This window comes from Lepidothrix coronata, unplaced genomic scaffold (genome assembly GCF_001604755.1).
Source record: "Lepidothrix coronata isolate B3197 unplaced genomic scaffold, Lepidothrix_coronata-1.0 Scaffold34, whole genome shotgun sequence".
Classification (NCBI taxonomy): domain Eukaryota; kingdom Metazoa; phylum Chordata; class Aves; order Passeriformes; family Pipridae; genus Lepidothrix; species Lepidothrix coronata.
Genome location: NW_016690214.1, coordinates 2,800,480 through 2,825,821, shown reverse-complemented (window position 1 = coordinate 2,825,821; position 25,342 = coordinate 2,800,480). Strand labels below are relative to the sequence as shown.

At 38.8% G+C, this 25,342-nt stretch overlaps 1 protein-coding gene across 6 annotated transcripts in view; it reads left to right on the top strand.

Moving 5' to 3' along the window:
• The window catches only part of HELZ (helicase with zinc finger), an 85,055-nt gene that overhangs the window by 24,449 nt on the left and 35,264 nt on the right, over positions 1-25,342 (top strand). For 5 of the 6 annotated variants that reach the window (XM_017811849.1, XM_017811850.1, XM_017811846.1 and 2 more), the window contains 10 exons: positions 60-108; positions 510-585; positions 3,538-3,736; positions 4,718-4,825; positions 5,121-5,418; positions 8,651-8,918; positions 13,687-14,020; positions 17,934-18,064; positions 20,433-20,612; positions 21,099-21,203. In XM_017811849.1, coding sequence (XP_017667338.1) covers positions 60-108; positions 510-585; positions 3,538-3,736; positions 4,718-4,825; positions 5,121-5,418; positions 8,651-8,918; positions 13,687-14,020; positions 17,934-18,064; positions 20,433-20,612; positions 21,099-21,203 — 1,748 coding nt within the window. The remainder of the gene's footprint in view (positions 1-59; positions 109-509; positions 586-3,537; positions 3,737-4,717; positions 4,826-5,120; positions 5,419-8,650; positions 8,919-13,686; positions 14,021-17,933; positions 18,065-20,432; positions 20,613-21,098; positions 21,204-25,342) is intronic. The other variant, XM_017811851.1, reaches the window with a different exon arrangement.

Genomic DNA, 25,342 nt, shown 5'->3' with positions numbered 1-25,342 from the left:
GATGAAATTGGTTTTTGTGTTCCTTTATAACTGTGGGCTTTTTTTTTCTGTAATTGTAGGCAGCTGGTAAAGTCCCATCAGGATATCATGTAGAAGATTTAGAAGAAGGTAACTCACCTTTACAGCTCCTTCATTTTGGGGTGGGAAGACTTGGATGCTGCTGAATGCTCAGTGCTGCATGGCAGGCAAAAAGCATAAAAAAAGGGATTGACAACTGTGATGAGCCCCAGGGGCTGAAGTAGAATTATCTCAGTAGAGTTATGTCAGCACTGAATTTGGAGGCAGAAGTTTATTTATTGATCAGTGCTGTAGCAGAGCCGGCTCCGTTCTGTGCTGTTCGAAACCTGCTCTAATTGAGTTCGTTGGGGATTATAAATTAATTTGCATTGGGGTAATTTTGCTTGTGTTCAGATGCACTTTGGGTTGGTGTTTAGAGGTACAGTTCCCTGTTATTCTCTGACTGAGAAATACTTGGGGATTAGAGGAGTAACCCCGTTCTCCTCCCGCAGGGTCCCGGGATGGTTGGCAGTTCCGCCCTCCTCCCCGGGGCGTCACCAGCAGTGAGGAATATACCCTGTGTAAAAGGTAAAGTCTTTGCTTTATACTAACATTCTCCAGGGCAATCATAACGCTTCCTCCTTTTATTTAGCTGCTGACAGAATGATTAAGAGGTCAGGCAAATGAAGGGACTTGTTAGAACTGGAGTCGATCCGTTCACAGATTTTTGGAAGGGTCAGTTCATCCCGAAGCACTTCAGTTTGTCCAGAAGCACTTCAGTTTATTCAGTTTTCATAATACAGTGATTTGAGGACCTTTTTTCTAGTGACAGGTCAGCAACTGTCTTTCTTCTCTTTTCTAATTTGGATGATCTCTGAGGTGTGAGAAGTTCCCCAGACAGCAGTGTAAGCAGACTGGAGTGAGATGTGCTTTGGCAGTGGACAGGCTGCTGCCTTCAGATAAATGGGCTTTGTTGATAAATGGCCTTTTACTTCACATTAAAAAAAAAAAAAGAGAATTTTCCTCAGATCTCATTATTTCCCTTTTGCATAAACTCAAATACACAGAGAAGATTGATTGGCTTATATTGGAGTTTCTCCTTGTCCTCTCTGGTCAATATTGCCTGTAGTTTGTGTTGTTAATTGTCATTGCTTACATAAAACTGTATTAATATATATGGAGAAGAACCATCATTATGCACTTGATTCTGCCATTTATGTAACTAATGCAAATAAATTATTTTCCCAACACGAGCAGGACTGACCTGCTTTTTAGATGACGAGACTGAATCGCTGAATTGGAGCTGCTTTTGGCAAGATTTTCTAGAGATGCTAAGTCTTGGCAACTCTTGTTGACTCTTATCACGTCCAGTGCTCATTCAGCAAATTTTAAAAAAGCAGATATTTGCGATTTTTGTGGTGATCTTCTGTTGAGTAACATCTTCACCATGTTTCCAGCCATTGCTCTGAAACCTTTTTCCACTAAAGCTGTAATGAGCTTTCTGCACACTGTTAATTAACCCTTACAGTGAGCAGGGTGTGCCTTACTCAGCAAATCCCTATGAACAGGATCATTCTGATCATGGACTAAAGACTTTAGTTCCTTCTGAGGAGGCAGTTCCAGGTGCTGACTATGAATTTTTGAAGCTCTGGTTTATTTTTCCCCTGTGTGCCATAAAGCAGTAGGAGTGCAGCATATTTATTCCAGATAATGAAGCTATGGAATTGCAGGAGATATTAAATAAGGCAGTAAAAATGAGAGAAAAAAAGATGTCTGTTAAAAATATGAACAATGAGAACTTGGAAAACTTGTATAACGATGACAAATTTTAAAGTAATATGCTTTCCTATTAAATAAAGAAAAGGAAACCCAATTGATTTTAAATCTGCTATGTAACTAATAGGAATAGGGCAGCAGTTTTTTATGCTTGCATTCTATTTGAGCCATGAAAATCATAATTGTACTGTAGCATTCTAATGTGACGGTGAATTGGAAAATTTACAGTAAAAGTATTTCTTGGACTGCCAAGAAAAATATTTGGATTTAAAATATATTAAGAAACATAGCCTGAGAAGGCATTTAGTAACATGGTGTTATATATCACGCTTATTTTATTTACAATTTGGGCATGCAAACCTTTAAATAGATCTCATAAAGAAAAAATGAATGCTAAATCAAATTATAACCAATGATACAAGTGTGGCCTGGATATCCAGGTACTTGTGCTGCAAGGTTTTCGTGTCACAGTCAGGAGTTATTTGGTTTTTAGCTCAAAGTTCACATTTTAATTCATGTTACACTGCATAACCCATGTACTGTGGAAAGGTTGTTCAGTCACAGGTCCCCTTTTGACTTCACCAGTGATGTGGGGCCCTGACTTGCTCTATTAGTGTACTCTTGGTGCATCCTTTCTTTTTTACAGTAACTCATCACTGTAGGGAGAGGTTCTTAATATAACTATATTCATAGATATACACATGAAATTCAACTATAGTTATGTTTACAGAGTTTCTATTAGCTTAATATCCCCACAGAAATCATCCTGCCTGGCTTTATTTATAACAAATGTGATGCTTGCAGTAACTTTTTGTAGTTTCCTTTTGCAAAACAAAACAGAACAGCCTCCTGGCCTGATTTTATTCTGTATTTCTTAGTACCTTCAGAACCTAAACCCTCCACCCCTATATCATTTTGCCACCTGTTTTTAAAGTGCTTCAGTTTTGAAGAATGATAAAGTTGCAGCTGCTGTCTTGTGGTTTATAATTTTAATACAAAATTAAATTACAAAAATAGTCCCCAAGTTATACAGTCATTTGTCCAGAGTTGCAGTAAATTCTGAGAACAAGAATGCTTAAATTGTATAAAGGCATTTGGAATATCATTAATTTCATGCATCAGCACATGCCACTAAATGAAAAACGTGTTTCTTTAACAAATTCTGCAAGGTTAAAAATCCTTTTAGACTGATACACCCTTTCCAGAGAAGAGGATTAAACCTTTTCCTGGAGAGATGATTTCTGTGTAGGTGTATTTATTAGAATGGACCATGTGATGTCACTGTTGCTCCAGGAAAAGCTGCTGAATGAGTTTTTATCAGCTCATAATGTAAGCACTGGAAGAAATTAAGCTACATTTTCCTTTGCCCCTGATTAACTGGGGGTTTATGCATATTAATACAGTGCCAAATCATTTCAGGGGGGGTCTGTGATCTCCTTGTGCTAATTGCTGTACAAACACTTGATTCTTTTTCCTTTAAGGCTGGAAATTTCTTAAGACTTCTGTCCCCTTACATTTCTAAGAAATGTGATACACTTTTCTGGGCTTTGCAGTAAGAGAAGCTGCTGCCTCTCTTACAAAATTCTACATATATTTTAGTTCATATGGACTAAACTGCCTTTAGTTCTATGAGGGAGACTTAAAGAATATTCTTCTGACTTCACAAGTTAGATTTCGATAAATTGTGATAAATTTCTTTTTTTTTTTTCAATTGGGGACCGAAAAACTTCAAGGCCTAACGTTTTTTTTTCCTGTTCTCTGTAGATTTTTAGAGCAAGGGATCTGCAGGTATGGTGCCCAGTGTACTTCAGCACATTCCCAGGAAGAGCTGACGGAGTGGCAGAAGCGCTACGCCTCCCGCTTGATCAGGTTAAAGCAGCAGAAGGAAAACAAACAGTGCTCGGGCAGTTACATGGAAACCTTGATTGAGAAATGGATGAATTCGTTATCTCCTGAGAAAGTGGTGAGGAAAACACCCCCCTTCCCTCTGTGCTCGTGTTTAAAGCTGGCAGCTGAGCCTGGGTTTGGCCCTTGCGATCAGAGCTGCTCGAATCGCTCCTCACCGAGGAATTGTCCCGGGGATTTGCTGCCCTTTCCATCCTGCCCTGTGTCTTCTTGCAGAGATCCCAGAGACTTAGACTGATTTGTGGGTTCATTTTGCATATTCACTATTTACTATTCCAGCCAAGTCCCAGGTATTGTTCCTGTTCCTTGACGATGTGGCAGGACTTTTTAAACTGGAGAACAGGGAATGATGAAGCTTTCACGACTCAGAGGAGAATGTTCTTGCTTGTGCACGGCTCCTTTTCTTTGCCTGCAGCTGCAGGCACTTGGATGCAGACCAGCCAATCCCCCAAATGTTCAAAAGACTTTGAATACCAAGAAGTGTGGGATATGGATATGATCAAACTTAGCAGCTCTTTGAAATTCCAAAGGATGTTTTTTATGGCATTTGACCAGCTCTGCTTACCACTGATCCCAAGGAGTTTTCAGTCCATCTGTTGTTGATCAGAATCTGGGAAAAGTGGATTTCCTGCAAAATGCATTGATGAGTAGAAAGCCTGATTCTACTTCCTGGTGGCTCAGTGATGTCAGTGAGATCTGGGTTCTTCTGGGCCTCACTGTTTCACAGATCCTTCTTTCCAAATGAAGTCTTGTTCTACTTTAAACATTTACAATTAAGTTGGGTATTGAAAATCAAATCTTGCAGTTAATTGTCCTTAAATGGTTACGTTCTTCACTGACACAGTATGATGTAGTAAATTTGACTTGCTTGTCTCTGAATTAGCACATATTTACATTAATTCCTGCACAGGATTTGCAGCAATCCTGCACAATCTAATTCTTTCTACTTTCTGTGAAAAGACACTACCTTTTCCTGAATGTTTGTATTTTGATGCTGCCTGTAGAACTTTAATGTTATCTTCTTTTTCTTTTAATCTAGCTTAGTGAATGTGTAGAAGGAGTGAGAGTAGAGCATAACCCCGAGCTGTCAGTAACTGTCACCACCAAAAAGTCTCATCAGACATGGACATTTGCTCTCACATGTAAGGTAGGACTACTTATCTTCTGAAATTCAGTCAGTAATGACTAGAATGCAACTCACAACCTTTTGCAATTAAGATTTCAATTGCATCATTCTTAAAATAGAGAAACTTCCCAGCACCGTCCCCCCTCTCTCTCTGTCTTTTCCCAGCAGCTCTGGTGATTATGTATTTCTGGAAATCAGGCAGGACCTGTAGCTGCCCCGAGAAGTTGAAAGTTCTTATAAGCTCTCTTTATTTGATTGCAAAGGAAGATATTCCTGAAATAATTTCAGCATTTCAACCCCTGCATTTCTTTTCTAGCCTGCAAGAATGCTCTATCGAGTGGCCTTGCTTTATGATGCCCATCGGCCACACTTCAGTATCGTTGCAATATCTGCTGGAGACAGCACGACCCAGGTGTCACAAGAAGTTCCAGAAAACTGTCAGGAATGGATAGGAGGAAAGATGGTCCAGAATGGAATAGATCATTACATATACAAAGTCAGTATAGCCTTCAACACAGAAATCTTTGGAACTTTTCGCCAAACTGTGGTGTTTGACTTTGGGTTAGAACCGGTCCTCATGCAACGAGTGATGATTGATGCTGCTTCAACTGAAGGTAAGGTAGCAAAACTTTGTGGCTTTTTTTCAATAGTGGAAATGTTTCATGCCATCTCTTTCCTTTCCACATTTCTGGGCAGAGCAGCATCTGTGTTAACAGCTCATGAATGTCTCGTACTGTATGTTATGTTCATCGTATATATGAATATAAAGAGTGGACAAAAGCTTCAGAGGGTCTGAATAAGGCAGATAATTGGAATATGACTTACTCTGTGTCAGGATATGATAAATATTATCAAAATGCTGGGAATTTCTGGTTTGGTGTGTGTCCAAAGACAGCACTGGCAGTTCTGCCTCTATAAAACATGTTTATGTTTTTATAATCATCCTTCAATTGATGAAAACATTAAACAGGTAGGAAAAGGTCAGTAGAGAAATGAAATGTTTCTGTTTAAGAATACACCTGGTACTTAATCCAGAAAATAAAACTGACTGTCTGAGAAGTTGATTTGCATTTTTTTCTTCCCTTGCAATGTCTGACAAGGATTGTCAAAGGCAAGAGGCCAAGTGTAGGCTTGCAACTCAATAATTTGCTGTTGACATGAATTTTGAAAGATTTAAAGGAAGTGTAACTATATTTATGTTTTCAAGTAAAGAAAAAAAGCTACAAGTTACTGTCAGGGTTGTATTCTGTTTATTAAAGTGATCTGTGTCTCTCAGTTCCAACCTGAAATAACTCCACTTTGAGAAAAATGTCAGAAAATTGAAAGATGTGTGAAGAGGTGCAAAAAAGAAGGCAGCACTTTGATTTATGGTTTAAGAGAGCTAAATATAGGTCACTGTGTCACTTGGCAGCAGGCCAGGGGGTGGGATGCAGGATGGTGATTTCTAGTGAAAAATTGAGAAATACAAACACCAAAGAAGCAGACTTGTAGCACTGGGATTTAAGCAGAAAGAAGAGGAGAAGGGAGAAAGAAGGGAAAAAGATGAAGCTGAGAAGACAGCAATTTTCTATTCCTGGCCTTTATTTTCATATAGCAGATTAACATTTGCAGCATTAACTGAAGGAAACTGTAAATAGCAAATGCCAAAGAGCAGGAAGGGATCTTTGCAGATGACCCAGGTCCTTGCAGCCAGGAGCAGCAGACTGGGCACGTTGTGATGTCTCTTGAAGCAGAGAATGTTGCTCTGCCAAGGAGAAGCAGCTCAGGAGCAGCAAGGCCGTGGTGTTTTCGGGAGCTGTTCCATGCTCTCCACGTAGCATGTGGGTAATCCCAGCTGACAGGCTTCCCAGGACACTGAGCTGGTGGAGGACAGCCCTTTCATTGTAAAGCTGTTCAAGATCAAGGGGAACAAGCCACGACTTATTTGCAAAGTCAGAGTTACTGTCAAACCAATCTGTGGTCTGGGGCCTTGTTGTTTTAAACCAGCTCCTGACCACAGTGACCCCAGGAACAGCCAATTGAATTCCATGGGAAGGTGATGGATGAAGTGTCTCCAGCATCAGTTACTGATATTTCCTTTCCCAGACTGCTTGTCTGTGTGCAGAGGGATGCTGAAGGCTGCAAGCAGGTCGTTGCTAATATTTATTTCAAACGACAAGTGTTAAGGTGTTTAAGGACAGAATCCTGGGCTTTTTGCTCTGTCATCTAAGGAGTGTGTAATAGGCAAAGCAAAGGGATAACTGTTTTGGATGTGTGTCCAATTCCATAGTTTCTTTTCCTTTTGCCATACATGAATTAAGATCTGGTGGAAATGCTTTTCTAACACAAAGATGCCCGAGGTCTCTACATTTGCATGTAATTCAGGGCCCTGCCTGGATGTCTGGGCAGGAATGAAAGGTCAACATTAAAATATTTTAATGGAGGAGTCTCCATTCTGTGTTTTGAAATCTTTATTTACGATGGAAAAAAGGGAACTGAAGGAAGTTTTGCACTGAGTGTGTACAATCTGCTCCTCAGGAGAGGGTCACTGTGTGCACAGTCCGTGCCAGGGACAGTTTATATGAGGCTTCCAGGGAAAGCCTCTCCAGTGCTGGGAATTCAATGGCTGTCTTTCCAGGAAACAAGGACTAAATCCCAGCATAGTTACTGAGCTTTTGGGATCTGAGGTGTGGTTTGTACCAGAGAAAGCTTCATTCATGGTGCTGTGATTTCAAACACAGGCTTTTTCTTGCCCTACAACTGTAGCTCCTGATACGGTTCAGGCTTGAGGGATATATTTAAATGTGACTTCTTAGTGAACACATGAGATTAACTAGTAAGATAAGCCATGTTCCTGTAGTCAGGCAAGCTGAACTGAGATTCCTTTTGCTAAAATGCTGGGTTTTTTTGAATAAAGACAGTCAAGATGATGTTAAGTATTTAATTTGAATTTGAGAATGTGTTTTTTGCGCACTTTTCAGCGTTGGTGTGATATCCTGGATACCTATCTTAAATCTTACTCAGAGATAATACATTAAGATACCATAGCTTGACTATAAATGCCAAATATTTTCAGCTCTGCAATTTTAGCTGCAGTTCTGTTAAGTGATTCACTGTTGTCATAGTGGTTTTGTGGTGTTAATGGATATATTTTGGGCGGCTGTAGACGAGTGCTCGGTCTTTTGTTTCTCATTTATGATATGTGGTCTCTGAAATGAGGGTATACTGAAAAATTAATTTCCTTTTGATTTTCTAATTTTATATCATTTTAGGTCATATTCCCCAAGTTTTGCCTAGCAAAATAGCCTTAGCTGTGTAGTGCAACTGTCTGCGCAATGAACATATTGGGGGAGTGTAGAATTTTTAAAAAAGCTTTCAATGTTGCAAATTTCTTACCAGCTGGTTTATCAACTTGTTTTTATGACCTTCTAAATTTTATAATATGTATTGTAGGATTCTTCACTGCTGTATGCTTTTGAAATGATGTTGCAGTCAGGCTTTGAAAGTGCATTGTGATGCCAAGTCCTTCAAAGTTGCTTGTGGTTATTAAAATAAAAGTACTTTCCTCGCTTGTCTTTATTAATTTTATTTGCTGTCTATAGAATACTTTATTTCTTGGTACTGTTTGAGAGCCTGGTTGCTCTCTGTGCTCACCTGAAAAGTAGGTATGGTAAGTACTGGCAGTGAACTTGCTCAAGCTGTTGTGGGCAGAGGGGACTCTTACCTGTGTTTAGTTCATTATCTCTAATGGGATTTGGTTTAGTGGGTTTTGTTGGGTTGGTTTTGTTTGGTTTTTTTTTTTGAAATAAAACCAAACCACCTGGGGTTTGTATTTACTTCCCTTCCCTGTTCTGTATCTACCCCCAGATCTTGAATACCTGATGCACGCCCGGCAACAGCTCCTCACCACAGCCAAGCGCTGGGATTCCACGTCCAAGACTATTGTAGAGTTTGAGCCCAATGAAACTACTGAATTGGAGAAGAGCCTTTTGACCAGATACCAAATCCCTCTGTCTGCTGACCAGCTCTTTACACAATCTGTCCTGGACAAATCACTGACCAAGACCAACTATCAGTCACGGCTGCACGACCTCCTTTACATTGAGGAGATAGCACAGTATAAGGAAGTCAGCAAGTAAGTGATTCCTTTATAAAAACATTCCTACTAAAATGAAGATGGCAACTTTTTTTCATTAAACCTACATGCTTCTTTAAGATACTAAGTCTTCCTGTTTCTTTTGAAATGAATCTGAAGGAGCCCGGGAATAGTAATGTTTGGTAAAAGTGTCACTAGCACTTAACAAATATAACTTGCTGCTAATTCATTAAAAACAAACACTAAATATAAGTCTGTGCTTACAGTTGAAGCACTAAGCAGCTGTTTTACGTGGTTTTGTTGATGTCTGGGTAATAATTATTTTTGTTTTTTTGTCTATACAAAAATACAGTAATAATAGTTATATTTTTGTTCCTGTGTGAAAGTAGGTTATAGCAAAGGAATAAAATATATGAATAATAGTTATATTTTTGTTCCTGTGTGAAAGTAGGTTATGGCAAAGGAATATATAAAATCTTTTTATAAAGGGTTGAATTGTGGGTGGATCAAACTCTGATCTGCAGTGATGTGGCAGCTGATTTCATTATATTTATTCTCTAAATAGGCTGAAACCCAGCTTCTGAATAAAAGTTCCTAACAAAAGACATATAGTACACATTGTTTGGTTTGTTCTGTCTTGAGGTGTTATGTACAAATTACTCAACTGGAGTAGCTGCAAGAAAAAGATGCAAAATTCCCATGTATTCCCCCCCACTGGGGCCTTTTGTTTAAATGTAGTTTAATAGGTTAAAAATTTTGCCTGCATTCATGTGGTAGTTGCACTACTCAGAATGGAAAGTTAAAAAGATGTAACTCCCCTTTAGCCTAATTTTATAGCAAATTTAGTTCTGTCAACTACAGAAAGTTCCAAATCAGGAATGTCTTTTTTAAGATGAAGAACCACTCCTGGAGCTACAGAGCTGAATCACCCCTGTAGAACTTAGAAAGAAAATACTATGAGTAGTTGTATTTCTATTGCTTTTAAAGCAGAAAATTGATGCAATTTCTTTTTTTAATCTCAGCTGAAGGGCAGCATTTGAACTGTTTTTCTTCATATCTTTTATCACTGCTGCCCTCTGCTCTTGAGCTGGAGTCTAACACGTGGAGGAGTCAGGCTTGAACACTCTTCAGCATGCAGAAATACTCTCCATCATACATATTTATAAACAGGTTGACTTTCCTAAGGCTTTTTGGGAAAAAAAAGGTGGATTTAAAGTAAATATTATGAAACATGATCAAAACATAAACAGTATTTTGGCTGAGTGAATTTTCACATGGAGAGTTCCACTCTCCTGCCTCATAGGAAACCAAAGAGCATCAAGCCTGGAGACATGAAAGAAAAATAAGTGTATCCTGTGTGTAATGCTTCCTCTTTGGACTGTTTGGTGCAGGAGTAAGTTATTGCTTGATAAGTTATAAGTAAGTGTTAATAATGTTCTTGAAATCTTCTGTTTTGATAGTGTTGATGTCAGAAACATTCTTTTGATCTTGTAGCTGACCCACTTTATTGCAGCAAGGCTCAAACCAGCACACATTTCCACTCCTCTGTGGCTGAGATCACACGCTGGGTATTCTCCAGTGAAGTGTCAGGGTTGCAAGCCTAGAAATGGGCTGAGAAATACAAGTGCAAGTGGGTTTTAGTACCTCTGGAGTGGTGCTGTGAGTGACAGCGTTGATGAGCTGTTGCACTCTAATGGTTCGTGAACTGGCAAAGTAGCAGAGTTGTCAACATGGTCTCTTAAGACAACACTGGAGTAACACGAGTGTCTGCAGTTCATGGAGTGTATCCTTGGGTTTTGAGACTGTTGATGGTTTCTCACTTTCTAGGAAAGCACTTTTTCAGCTTTATGTGGAATCACCTCAGTGGAACTACTGGAGAGTGTTGCATGAAGGTGTCAGTGGCTCTAAAATATCTTGAACTCAGTTACGAGGGAGTTCACTCTGTGTAGACTCAGAGAGCTTCACTTTTAAATCATGTTTATTGTAGTATTTCAAGAGGCTTTTATAAAAGTTACTCCACATGAGCACATCACAAAATAGGACAATGAGGGAGTCACTGCTATTTAATTTCAAGTGCAAACACACTGGATGAGGAAAAGCACAGCAATGTTCTGATCTTGAGAGTAGTTTGATTTTGGAAAGTGTTGCCCTACGTACACCTGTTGATGGTTTTAAAACTCTTCCTTTCTCTCTTGCTCATTGAAAAAGAAAAGCCATATGTAATGGTTGGAGTGACTAGAACTTACTGTGCATTTCCTTAAATGAACATTAAAGAGTGTGTGAGGTGACACACGACTCCTTCTGTGCTACCAGAACTGCAGAGCAGCTTTATCCTCAAGGCAGTGAAACATAAAATACCAGCTCTGATGGAAAATAAATTTGCTTTTGTCATTACTGTGTCTTCCATTGATCACTCCATAGGCAGGTTTCCCTCTGCACACCCTGTCTGAACTCCCAGCAAATGTGCTGAATGTGCTTTTAACAAAGTGCTGCCCGGGGCTTCGCTCAGAACGGGTTTATTTGCCTTTGGGAAATTTATTGTTTGCATTGGTACTGGATGATTAATGATTTATGAAGTCTTTCTTTAATTTCTGTGGGTTTAAATATGAACAACAGGCGTTCTTGTAGCTGGTTTCATTAGCACTGCAGGTAGGCTGGGATTTGCAGTGCTTAGGAGGAAATGGAAGTTTCTGTTTGTTCAATTTGTATCAGCCTGACTGAAAACCTTATTTTGCCTAAACCTGCAAAGCAAGGGTGAGAAACGGATGAAAGAAACAACTTCTGATTTTTTTAAAATCAAATCCTTAGAGAATTTTGCAGTTTAGCAGTTTGCCAGAAGGTGTCAGCTTACTCAATGGAAATTGCTTGATTATCTCTAAACTTTAGATTCCCTTTAGCACAGCAGGCTCTGTTCAGTCATTTATGAAAACACTAACCTGTGCCTCGACTCAGAAATGCAGTAATGCTGTTTTCCAGCACGTTGTTATCAATCTGAATTTGAGCTCATGCATATTCAGCAGCACAGGGATGAACTTGGGGGAAGTTTTAACAAAATAAATTCACAATAGCAAATGATTGTATCTCGGTAAGAATTCTCAGCTCTTGTTGCTCGGTTAAATGTTTTATATGGTATTTTAACAGTTATCTGAATGAGATATGAGCTGTTGCAGAGGTTGCTAACTTGCTGATAGCTCCTTTGGAATAGTGCAGCACTTGTATAGAAGAAAGCTTGTTTTTTGTTTGGGGTTTTTTTATTGGTACATGTGGAAATTGGAAAGATTACACTTAATTCTTGTGTGCTCCCTGAAGTACATGCCTTTGAGTGATTGCTTTCACTGTCACTTGTGCAGTAACATTTGTGCTCACTGATGAACCAAACAAATCCCTGTTAGGTAAGAAAACATCTCTTGTTTTTGGGGAGTGGAGGACTGGGAAACGTGGATCTGACTTAATGCCCATATTATGTAAAGGAGCAGCTGTTACCACATGGGGGCAAACTTGCAGCTTTTGTGCAGGATTCACGATGTGCCAGATATGGAAAAAAATATATTTGATTGGTTTGGTAGATGTTTAATTACCTAGCAAGCTAAAATGTTGGATTTTATGGTTACAGGCTTATGTTTATTGATACTACAGGGCTTAGGTGATGAATTACCAGCTTATTAGGTTAAAATAGAAATTATAAGAAGAACAGGTGAAATAAAACAAGTATGAGTGTGAAAAGTGCCATAAAGAATGAGGTATTTTCCCAAGAGGCTTATTTAATTTGTGAAAACCTCTGGGTTTTACTTTTTGTCTGTAAGTTGTTGCGAATTTAGGAAAAAGCTGCTGGTGAGAAAACAACAGAATATTGTTACTGTGTCAGACTTTTTTTTCCCCCTTTTGTTCTTTTTAAAACCAGGTTGAAACAATCTGTTTTAAAAAATCCAACACCCTAGGAAGAGGTTTCTGTGTCTTGGTGAGAGGTCAAGAAAGTGTTCTAATAAGTCAGTTTAATGTGTTGTGCACGTTATTTCTAGAAAATGGCAACTGCAAAGGATGAATTTCTTACATCTCTGATTACAGGAGAACCTGCTGCCAGTAGGAATTCTGTGGATAGATGGTTTATAGGGCTGAGCCTCTGATGCCCTTCCCTCATCTCAAATGAGGGAATCATTTTAATGCCTGCTGTCTGATTTTTTCAAAGCATTTTAATCAATCCCTCTGAATTATAGGTATAATACCATTTACCTTTTAAGATGGAGATTGCTCTCTTTGGTGTGCAGCCTGGAAGAGAAACATGGGATAAATAGGAATTTACTCTACTTTTTGCCTGCCTATCTCTCCTTGCATAGTTAAGAAACTATTTTTATATATATATATGTTTATATAAGTATACGTACATATATAAAAATATAGCCTACAAACTATTTAAATAGAAATTTTTACTGCTTTGACACGTGCATAGCAACTCTCCTTCACTCTAAACTTATTTTGGTGTCAGAAAATCTAGTATATGTTTCTTTCTTGTGTGGGTTCTTTTTTTAAACTTCATAGATGTTGATTCTTTTAAATATGTGCTTTACAGGCTGTAATCAGAAGGAAAATGTGTGAATATTTGACAGCTGCGTATGAAGGGCCAGTTTAACCATACTTGTTTATATTTAAAAATTAAAAAATTATATTTAAAAATTAAAAATTATATATAAAATATATTTAAAAATATATATAGATATAGATATATATGAAGTGAATCTTGAGTGCGAATACCTGAAATTTCCCAATCTGAGAGGGTTTTTGTGCACTGACTCGATGCTTTCTTGCTTAGGTTCAACATAAAAGTGCAATTGCAGATTGTAGCAAGCTTCATGCTCACTGGTGTTTCTGGAGGTGCAAAATATGCCCAAAATGGACAACTTTTTGGGCGCTTTAAGCTCACGGAAACGCTCTCGGAAGACACTTTGGCTGGACGGCTGGTGATGACCAAAGTCAATGCTGTTTATTTATTGCCTGTCACTAAAGAGAAGTCAGCCCAGACCCAAGGAACCAAAGAGAAGGTTTATGAAGCAGCTATCGAGGAGAAGACAAAGGATTATATCTTCTTGAGGGTATCCAGGGAATGCTGCGAGGAGCTGAACCTTCGGGCGGATTGTGAAATGCAGGTGGGTCTGAGGGAGTGTGAAATGCAGGTGGGTCTGAGGGAGTGTGAGATGCAGGGGGGTCTGAGGGGAGTGTGAGATGCAGGGGGTTTGCTCTGAGAACTCTCTGCCTCGTGTTTGGTCTTGTAACCAAACAGAAAGAACCTCAGATTCAGGTCACTGGAGTTGCCTGGAATGAACACATTTCCACTGAAGGATTCTCTCTCCTCCCTTTTATTTTGTTTTGGGGAAACATATGCAAGAATCCTAATGCCTCAATTTAACATGGATAATTGGGCTGGGAAGACTTATGTTGTTCTGGGCTCTTGGTTTTGTGTTTGTTTTCTTAAAACAATAATTAAACTTCCTAATTGATTCTGTTGGAAACTCCACTGGAATGCAAAATCAGCTGGGGCTTCAGGAACTGACTGATTTTTCCTTGAGTGTCTTATAAATCTTAGCCTGAGGCAGCAAATCTATTCTGCATTAAAAATTGGGTCCTAAAGTTGTTTGTAAAATCATTTAGTACTTCCTACATGTATCAGTGAACTGGTGGTCAAATTCTTAAAGTGTTACCTATATTTGAATGAATTTCAATTGTGAGGAGATTTTTTTTCTGATTTCAGTATTAACTGAAAATTTGGAAAGGGATCCTCAGGTTAGAACTGAGGAGACTGTAATTTGGATGTCTGGAGTTTTTGTTAAAGATGCTGGAGGTTTTGCTGTTCTCTTCAGTACAGTTGGTATTCCCTGTGATTCTTAAACATTGACAAAACTGCTTTGATTTCTGTGGGGTTTGGATAAGTTAGGTGGTTTCCTTTGTTTCTGCTTCTAATAATTCATCTTGGAAACTTCCTGATCCCTTGTTTACCTGCTGTTCTGGCTGAACTATAATAAATACGCATTCTGCTGCTATCAAATGTACCATTGATGAAGGTGGGATGGAGTGAACTGGTGCTTTAAACTCCTGTGGTTGCCGCCACTGTTTTATTTTTGGAGTGGTTCCTCTGTTCTGTGTCCTCTCCTGTGAACCTGGCACTGGATTAACTTCCTTTCCCACTGTTTTCTTGTTGTGGAACGTATATTAAAGCAGGTTACAGGCATCTCCTTCACAGATGGCCTCATTCAGTGCTCTGCAACAGCAAATAGGACTATTTGATTCCATCCAAGCAGCATTAAAACCAAAACAAATCACAAGCTGTTAAAGAAGGAGGTGGATGCAGGTGGATAATACGAGGTATTTAATGCCAGGCATCTTGCTTGGACTCCCAGAAGGGACTGTTAAAGTGTCACCCAGAGGAGCAGCACAATTTTTCTGCATTTAAATTACCATCATTACGCTGTGTGGTCTGTTGTCAGCCTTGGGTCTGTCTGAGCAAAGATATTTTCCCTGTGTAGACCAACCATGAGTTTGGGACCATTTGCCATTTGAGTGGCAGCTTTTTCCAAACAGCTGCAGGATGTGGTTAGGGGGACAAAACCAGCACTGGTAGGGATGGGAAGGACAGAGCTCTGGAAGGAGCTTGAGGTGCCCCTCAGGCTGGATGAGCTGTGCTGTCGTTCCTGACAAATCTTGAACCACCTGCTGGGAAGAGCAGTGGGGAAAAAGAATTCTCCAACATTCATGTGTCCTGTTTAAAAAAAGTTTTCCAGGCAGTCACATCCACATCAACGAGCTCCATGCTTAATGTTGTTAGATTTGTTACTGCCCTTGTCTTCAGACTTCTGGTTGTACATCCTGCTGTAAAATGTGATCGTCAAGATGAATATTTAATGTTTTTATATCTGCCAGAGACTGAAAGTTAATGGCTACAATCTGCAGGGATACAAGCAAACCTTGTTTATTTACAGCAGAGCTGGTGTTGATTTTACACGCTACATAAGGATATGAACAGTGTAATATTGAAATAGGGCAGAAAAAAGGCAAATGCTAATTCCCAAATCCTTTTGAAGGCGAGAAGTCAACATTACTGGGGCACGAGAGCGTTTTTAAAGGTGTGATCCCTGTGGTAGGAAGGGACCTTGTGGGCAGATAAAGGAGTGTTAGATACAACAAGTAGTTAAATCTAGAAGGAGAAATTATTCCTTCATAGCAGGAATTCTCCTCCATAGGGGAAGGTTCATGAGAAAAGTTTATGTGGCTTTGAGTGAGGCCTGTTGTGTTTAGAGAAGTGATCATCTGCTTTTCTATCTCTCTTCCCCCCCCCAAGTTCAATGTCTTATTTTGATAACTGTGGTGATCTTTAATATAACAAATTGGATTTTGTTTGTAGTATGTAAGGAAAACTCAGTTTAGCTGACAATTTAAAGTCTTTATATGAGTTGTCGAAAAAAGATAATTGCAAAAATATATTCTATTATTGCTTCTGATTGGTAGCAATAATTGTCATGAGATTAAAGTGGGATTAAGTAATAATGGACTAATAGAGAATCAGTGAGTGATAGAGGAGAAAATTAATAGATGTGAGGCCAGATTGTTTCTTTGGACATGGGAGTGACTGTCACCTCCATGGCTTTTCTCTGGGATGACATGAAGTGTTCAACCTTCCCTGTTGTGGGGCTGCTGATGGACCAGCTCCAGCTCGTCTTTGCTCTGCTCCTGTTCTTCTCATCTCTTAATTGGTAGGACAGAACCAGCCCCTGTGAGGTGGTGGTGAAAGCTCTTAATAAAGATGGCCATAGAAATTGTAAATACAACAGATATTTCCAGGGAGATGAGGGGTACTTTTCCAGACAGGTTGCAGTAATTTGGCTGCTGTTTGTAACATGCTCACAGTCATTGTAAATCTTAGAAAGGGACTTATTTACTCCTATTTAATCACAAATGCTCATTAGAGTTGTAGCACAGTAATTACATAAATATGTAGTGACAGCAACGCTTTGGAAAAAAACCCTAAAAATGTGTGTCAGTCACTTGAAGTTCTTCAGCAGCTCTTGGGGGGTTTTTTGCTGTTTATATTAGTGCAAATCTGTGTCAAATTTTGTCTAAAGGCTTCTGTGTTTGTTGTGAACATGGAGTTCTCTGGGGTAACACTGATCAGATTCTTTTGTTTTTGGAGAGATTAATAATTGCAAATTTAAATATGTGTAAATGATAATCTGAGTGAACTGTTTTTGTTTCCCCAGGAGCTGCTTTTATCCTGAGCTCAAATTTAGAATGTATTTTTCTCTTTGCTCTTTTAGTATATTTCTGTATCAACTAATTTCACTCTCCATTGTTCAGTTCTGAATTGAATCAGGAATGTTAACGTGCTCTGCGTGTTGTTTCTGGCTCTCTACCAGAATTTTTGTTGGCAATATCTTTTATTTACTAGCATTAAAACACATGTAATTGAGAGAACAAAGCCAAGAGTGTATTAATAAGCAACTGATTGTTAGAAATTAACTTTTGAGAGTTCTAATAGTTGAACCTAAATGACAAGTTAATATTACTCCAGAATGTTTGACTAGAAATATGTTTGGGGTTTATCTTTGCTGGTCACACATCTGATTTAGGTCATCTCCTGATCTATAAAAATTTCTGGCCTGTCATTTTTGTTGAGGTTGTTCTTACAAAAAGGAGTGAAAGCTTATATTTGTAAGAACGATGTTTTAGGACAATAGTATTTTCCAGGAGTGTTTTTTGTATTAAATAAAAAATTTCCAAGAATGTTTTCTCTTTAATTATTTTTCTGAAAGTACAGTGGAATCTTATCTTAGAAGTCAAACAACGAAATCACATTAGAAAAAAATGCTGTATTTATCTTTGATTCAAACCAACAAAAATTAGCAGGTTGATTTTATCACAGATCTTTGGACTGAATGCTGTTTGCTGTTTTCTTCTGAGAGCCTCTGCAGGAAGATAAAAATGTGTCACGTACAGCAAAGTCTAATGAGCATTTTCCAAATGAATCCTTTTTGTTCACCTCTTCATTTATTCCTTGGTTTTGTGCTGCAGGTTGAACTCCAGTTCCAGCTGAACCGCTTACCCCTCTGTGAAATGCATTATGCCTTGGACAGGATTAAGGACAACAGTATTTTGTTTCCAGATGTCAGCATGACTCCCACCATCCCCTGGAGTCCCAACAGGTACACGAACACCAGCACTTTAATATCAGAGATTGAGTGGCAGTGCAGGCCTGAATTTCTCATAACAGATGGCTGGAATGTGCCCTAGAACGAGAAACAAGCCTTACTCTTCATTAGTGGTGAGGGGGTTCAGAGAAGGGAGTAAAACTGTGCTAAATAAAACAGGAAGAGTGATCCTCTTGAGGGCCAGAACCTGTTGATTGGTTGTCCCTGAGCTGGGAGTTTTAGAGGCATCACAGTTCCACTGTGGCTGCAGAAAACAAATCTGCTGCAGTTAATTACTCTACTGCCTCTCTTCTCTGAAAATATGATACTTTGTAGGAATGTAAATACCAGTTCCAAGGAGTTTGTTGTGCAGGATCCCAAGTGTGCAGAGCCCTGTTTGCAAGGATCCATTAGTGCTTCTTGAGCTTGATGCAACGAGCCCAAATTTGGACGTATCCCCGAGGGTGTGGATGTGGTGTGGGAATGACTCTTGGAAGGATCCCTGTTGCAAGCAGCTCTGAGATTCTTTGTACACATATCTCACAGTTTTCTTTATGAAATTATAAACCCCTGTGTCACAGAAATACCTCTCAAGAAACTTAAGTCTGATGCAGTGATGCAGTGAAAATAGTTCGTCTCGAAGAGGAAGCTTCGGGAAGAGAAATGTGAGGATCAGGGAATATGGTCAGTATTCCTGCTGCATAGGGAAGGGTAACAGAGGCATGAGGTTTCTGCACTTGGAGAGCAGGGAAATGAGAGGAATGTGGAACTGATCCCGTGCCCAGCCCGGGAGGAGTCGTGTGGGGTCTCGAAGGTGAGAGCGAGGAGTGGGATTGTGGTGCAGGACAAATCAGGAGATGGCTCAGGGATTAAAAGGAAAGTGATCTGGCAGAAACTTGAGACCCTGGGATAATGTAAGACAAAAAAATACTGGAAAAATTCTAGTTTGCCTTTGGAAATGTCGGAGGAACAGATCGATAGGAGGGCGGGAGGAGGATGATTGCTGGGGGATTGCAGGATGACAGCCCCGGGAGAGGGAAGGGAATAGGTTTTGTATCGAGTTACACTACAGAGCTACTGGAGGTCAGTGACAACCTGCTCACTGACTTAATTAAGTCTTGAGTGAATCCTGCAAGGAAATAGTGTGTAAGAATAGCTTGGAAGCAAGCAGTGATTTCAATAAAAAGGTAAGTCAAGTAGATGGAACTTTATCTTGTGTACAGGTCGGTTGTAGTTGAGATAATTTATTTGTATAATGTTTTATATTTTTTCTGTACATAAATGATGCAAGGGCTGGAGTTCAGTTTAAGTCAGTGTAATAAGTATGTTTTTTTTCTGTCTGCTGTCTTGGTTTGCCCTGCCTTAAGAATCAGCCTAACTCCAAACTGTTTCTTCCCTCTGTTTTTCTTCTGTTTTTGTTTTATGTCCCTGTTACTTTCCGATATTTCTTAGAATCTTCTGCCAGCTTGTTGTTCATAACCATCTTGAAAGTTCAGTGAATTCCCTCTTGATTTTACTCCCTGTTGCTGACTCTTGCTGAACAGAAACTTTCCCAGTCTGTAAGAAGTGTGGTGCTTGTACCAAAGCAGATCACATTACTAAAGTATGGCCATATGTGCAGCAGTGACAGGTGTTTTTTACTATGCATGTCTACTTTTAAATCTGTCAGTTGGGAATATTAAAAACTCTGTCTAGAAATCTTTAACCTCTTATGCTCATTGGAATTTTCTGAAAGCATCTTCCTCTTAGTGCTGGTATCACTGGCTGGTTACAGCACAGATCCTTTTTTTAGCCTGCTTTGCCATTAGAGGTATGTGCCTTGATGATCTTAAAAAAAAAAAAAGAAAAAGTAAAGAGAAGTTTGTAGTTAATTTGTAGCAATTAGTTTTTTAATTACTTTTTAATTTGATTGTAGATAACTCTCCCAAGCCCTGGAGCTGTGTAACTGTTGACTTTGAAAGTTGACAATGTAAATACTGCAGGGAAGAAACATAACTAATACAACTGTTATTTTGCATGGTAATGGTAGAAAATCATGATATGTTTACTTGGTTTTGTTATCAGGGGATGGTGCAGCCTGTACTTTTTCTAACATATGTAATATGCAGGTTAATTATCGTTGTAAATTGAGAATAGTTGGGTTCCTTGTGAGAAAAACACAACTGATTTATTGCCAATATCAAATTTTTATGCTTAAAGCATGTGATTTGTTGATTTGTTTCGTGTGCCTGGTGCCCCAGTCAATACAGCAGCTCCGTAAAGGCTCTCTGATTTCTCCAAAGCTTTGGAAATCTTTGGAAATCTTCCCTGCTGTCATTCCTGCCTGACAGTGGGTTGGCAGAGCTTGTGTTTGTAACCTCTGGTGCCTCTTTTTTTTGCCCAGACAATGGGATGAGCAGTTGGACCCTCGACTCAACGCGAAGCAGAAAGAGGCTGTTCTGGCGATCACGACCCCCCTGTCCATACAACTGCCTCCTGTTCTTATCATCGGTCCCTATGGGACAGGAAAAACCTTCACTCTGGCTCAGGCAGTCAAGCACATACTCCAACAGCAGGATACCAGGTGAGAGGGGCCACCGAATAACTGGATTGGCAGAAAAAAGAGGCAGGTTTTTTTACTTAAATTCAAGCAAAATGTAGAAATAGAGGAAACAAACCCGAGTCTTGCGTCGTGTTTTGAACGAAAAAGTAATTCTATAATCTTAGCCTGTGTTTCAGAACAAAGCTAATTAAAATGAACCATATGTGGAATGGCTGTGATTTGCTCGACGTGGCAAGTTTTGCAGCGTGCTAGATAATAAAAGCTGTTCCTTAATATCAAGTCGGGATTAATAATTGCGAAATAATTATTGAAAATCTGTTTGAGCTTTAAATCTTCTCATAAGTGAAGGGTTTGAGTTGGGGGCTGAATCATACAGTAGGTTAGTGCCTAGTTTCATGAAGAGAGATGTGCAGGAAGATGGCCACTGTTTCCTTTTTTTTGTATTCTACTGCTTTGAATTGTTTTCTGTTTCTTCATTGCTTTTTTATTTGCATCCATTTATTCCAGCAGGATTCTCATTTGCACCCATTCTAATAGTGCTGCTGATCTCTACATAAAGGATTATTTACATCCATATGTAGAAGCAGGCAATCCCCAGGCAAGACCTCTCAGGTATTTTTTTAAGGCTTATTATGTCTCTATAAATTACTGTTCTTAAGAAAAGGTGTCTATAAAAAAAGTTAAAAGAACTTTTGGAACATAAAAGCGTATTGGCCTTACCAGCCTAAAAGGAACATGAAACAATGTCAATGTAATTTTGAGTCATTTGTTAAATAAAAATAAAGACATCCTTTTTTAAGCTTTTGTTATTCTGTTGATAAATGTGTCTTTCCTAATGAGCAAGCTTTTGGTATGCTCCTCTAAAAGCTACTACGATAAAATAAAATGAACTTTAATGGTATTTTAATTCCAGAAAATTTTGGCTCATGTTTAAAATGCTAATTTGGAAACTGGGGTTACCCACCTTCCTTCTTGGAGAAAAACTTTGGTGTCATAGGAGCTGCATATTTAGAGAATCTTGTGAAAGTAGTTTGGCCTCTTCTGATAAGTCAGTTTGAAGTCATTGTATTGAATACAATTGTGTTGAAATGTACTTTACAATTGCTCTTTTGGGGAAATGAGCTGAGGAAAAAAATGGAGAAGTGGAAGCTTAAGAGCAATGAGGGTAAACTTGCATGGAAATAGTTAAGGAGGGTTTATTTATGGGCATAAATCTGCTCCTGGGAATATTTTTGCACAGTAATCACAATGTATACTTTATACTGCCAGCTTGGTGTATATATACATTTTAAATTATGGGCATCATTTTCTGGATGCCAGTGTGTGAGTTTATGATATTACTAAGAAAATGACTCCGTGTTTACTTGCTGGCTATTAAAAGCCATCCTGGACTTATATTTTATGCAGTGTCAGTAAAGGCAGTGAAGTTATGTGGAAGGGTTAGATTTACAACAGGTGTAAATTCTCTTAGGTTTGTTGGCTTTGGTTGCCATGTGACATTTTACAGACACTGAGGATCTGGCCAAGGAGAAGAAGGCAGTGTCTGTCTGCAAAGATACCTTTGATCTGGTTGTATTTTAACACAGATTGTCTTAAGGTGATTTGTAAAGCACTTTGTGATGAAAAGCATGATGGGTGTCTTAATTTTCTGGTGGGGGAAAAAAGTGTGTGTAATCCACACTTTTGGAAATATTGGGGTGTGATTTAACAGAGCGAGGAGTTAAAGTTAAATACAGTTTTATTGTGATTGCCAGGCTTTTGCTACCTTCTTTTATGCTCTTTTTTTCAACTACATAGTGCAGTCTCAGAAATATGATGAGAAAATACATAAACAAAAGTGGTATTTATTTCTGGTTAATATCTATGTACTTATTTGCCGAGAAAATTACAGCACTAATTAAAAAGTCACTGAAATGTTTGAATTGAAGTCTAATTGTCTTAGTACTGGCTACAAAGGCTTTGAAAAGTGCTGCTGGAGCTTATCTGATATTGTTCAAATAGTCAAGATACCTCTTTAAAAAGTTAAAGTTTTACAAAATGGAGGCACCTCTGGAGGTTTATATATATATAAGTGGACCCACAAGTATGGATGTTTTCAAATAAAGAATGTAACATATAATTGTTGTTTGAGCACTAAGTACATCTCAACCTGCTGGGGCAAGAGTTGAAGGTCAGTTTATCTGAATTGAAGGCCAGAGCTGTGTGAGACTCCCAGCTCAAAATTAATTATGGATGTACTTCCCTTATTGACTGTTGTCAAGATATATTTTCAAATTAAAATCACGACTGTTGGATTAAAATCATTACAGGGTGATCTGAGCCTCTTGCAATATTTTCAAGGAAGCATCAAGTGGAGGGGAAGCAGTTAATTATCCAAGATGGATGTGCTGCTTGCAGAGTTTGTTGTGTTTCTAAATAACTGAACAAATTTGCTTTAGATTTTACTCCTTATTTACTCTACGAGGGATGAGTTGGCTGTTCAGTATCCTTGCTAAAAGTGTTTCCATAGCTTAGTGGGGAGCAACAAAATATTTTTTTGTTGTTCTTAAAGAAGAAAAGCTGAATTATTTAGCATTGAGTGCTGAGAACCATGTAGCTATTTCTGTGGGTAAGATGTACACTAAATAAATTATCCTGTCAATAATGCGACATAAAAGCTGGAAATGTAGAGTTTTATGGGGTTTTTTGTTTAAATATCATATTATAAATTTGTGTCTTTTCCTAGCAAAATTGCTTTCCATGCCCTTTGGAAAATGCAAAGTCAGAATGAACACTGAGAATTTATGTTAAATCTCAGTTCTGCACCTAAATGAAATACCAGTGAAGCCTGAAGGCCAAATTCTCGTAGTCCTGATGCCCATAAACAAATTTTTACCCAGAGAAAAAACACGCCCCTGGGTTTGATTAGTAGATGAGTCAACTGTATTAGGGGCACACTCCAAAACATGACTTTTACTGGAGAAACTTGACACTGAAACCATTTCACAGACTTATTTAAGTGGTACAGAAATGTTTCTGAAGGAAGGAAACCCAAACCCGAGCTACAGTTGGGAGCAAAGAGCCTTCAGTGAAGTGCATCTGTTCATGGTAACACTTGATTTTTAGTGCAGGAGCAGCCAGGCACCTTTAGGTGGTGAGTCAGAGCTGTGAGAGGGAGTAATTGGCTCCTAATTGATCCACTCCTTCTCCGGGTGGATGTGCTTGTCTCCATCAGCTGCTGGAGCCTTCTGGAGGTGGCTGCTCAGGTAGCACTGTAGCTGAATAATTCAGATTAGCACCCTCTCCTAAAAAATCCAGGCAAGACCTAAGAAACAGCAGCAATTCCTCTGTATGTCTCTGCTCATACAGTAGTTATTGCTATTATTTTACTCGCGTATTTCAAATGTAGTCATTTCCATACACTGGTTTTTTATGGAAGAGGAAAGAGGTTGATACTGCCTTTATCTATATATTTAATGTTTTTATTTCTTCCTAAGCATGTTGTTGCTGACTGTCAGTTCAGCAATGTCAGAAAATAAGTTGATTCTGATAAAAATATCTTAGCATTTTTAAATCCTGTGATCATAACATAGATGTGTAAGTACTGCAGGTATCCTGGAACCTGGTACCTTCAGTATGTGGCTGCTTCAGGAGATACCCAGGCTATAAAAATTAATCAATAGGAGCAAACCAGAGTCTGAATTAAAAAAGAAAACAAACAACAAGCCAAACCAAAACCCCAGCAGGTTTTAAAAGAACGTTGCCCTTTTTTCCAAATTGCCTGTGTTAAAGTTCTTGTACTGAAAATGGAATTAATTTATCTTATCAAATGTGAGTCTGGAAAATAAATTACTCCTCTGCCAGTTACCTTTTTTTTTTTCCTTGAAACTCTAGCTTCTATCTTACTGCATCCTCAAAGTAAGATGGATTAAAAAAGTTAACTTTCAAGTTGTGAGACAGGTTCTTCACATGTTTTCTGCATCCCAAGGAACATTCTTGTCTGTGAGAATGAGCCTCTCTTTGGAGGTGGATCAAAAGAAATGGAAGAGGGAAATCAGGTGCTTTTATAGTTTTCTTTAGGCTTCTTGGGACTACTTAGATTTATTTTTTTCTAATGATGTCTTAACAGAGGCATGAAATTAGACTGTTAGATTCCTTTCCCTCTTAAGTTTCTGTGCTTTTTTTTACTTGAGGGATTTCAGGTGAGAAATAACTGCACAAAATCTGGGATTGGAGTTTGTCCAAGGAGAGTTCTTTGGAGTACAGCCTGAAGGGTTTTTATCAAGAGCTGGGAGGAATTAGTGTTTTGCAGTTCAGAACAGGGAAAAGTGAAGAACTGAAGTTTAGTCCCCATTCTCTCTGTTGTAACAAGTCACAAGGAGTTGCTTTTGTAGGACATTTGTGCAAATGAAACTGTTTTTAGCCTCCCTAAGGGGTTCTGACTCCAGGCTCCTCCTTTATTAAATTTTAGAAGTATATTTTAAGTAATTAGGAGCAATCCCAGCCTGGAATGATTTAATTTGACTAACATTTAATTGAAATATTTGGGCAGATTTCTTTTTTGATGTACTGGCTGGGAAGGTGGTGGGATATAGGCAGGTCAGCTGTCAGCTTGTTGCATTTTTGGCTCATTGGCTGAAGATGCACAGAAATTAAGGCTTCTGTTGTAGATATCCAGATGCCACATCTAGGGAAAAAAAAGTTTTTCCTTTATTCCACACAAATTTCCACACAAAATGCAGATTCAGTGCATGTTAACCAAGCACTAAGCA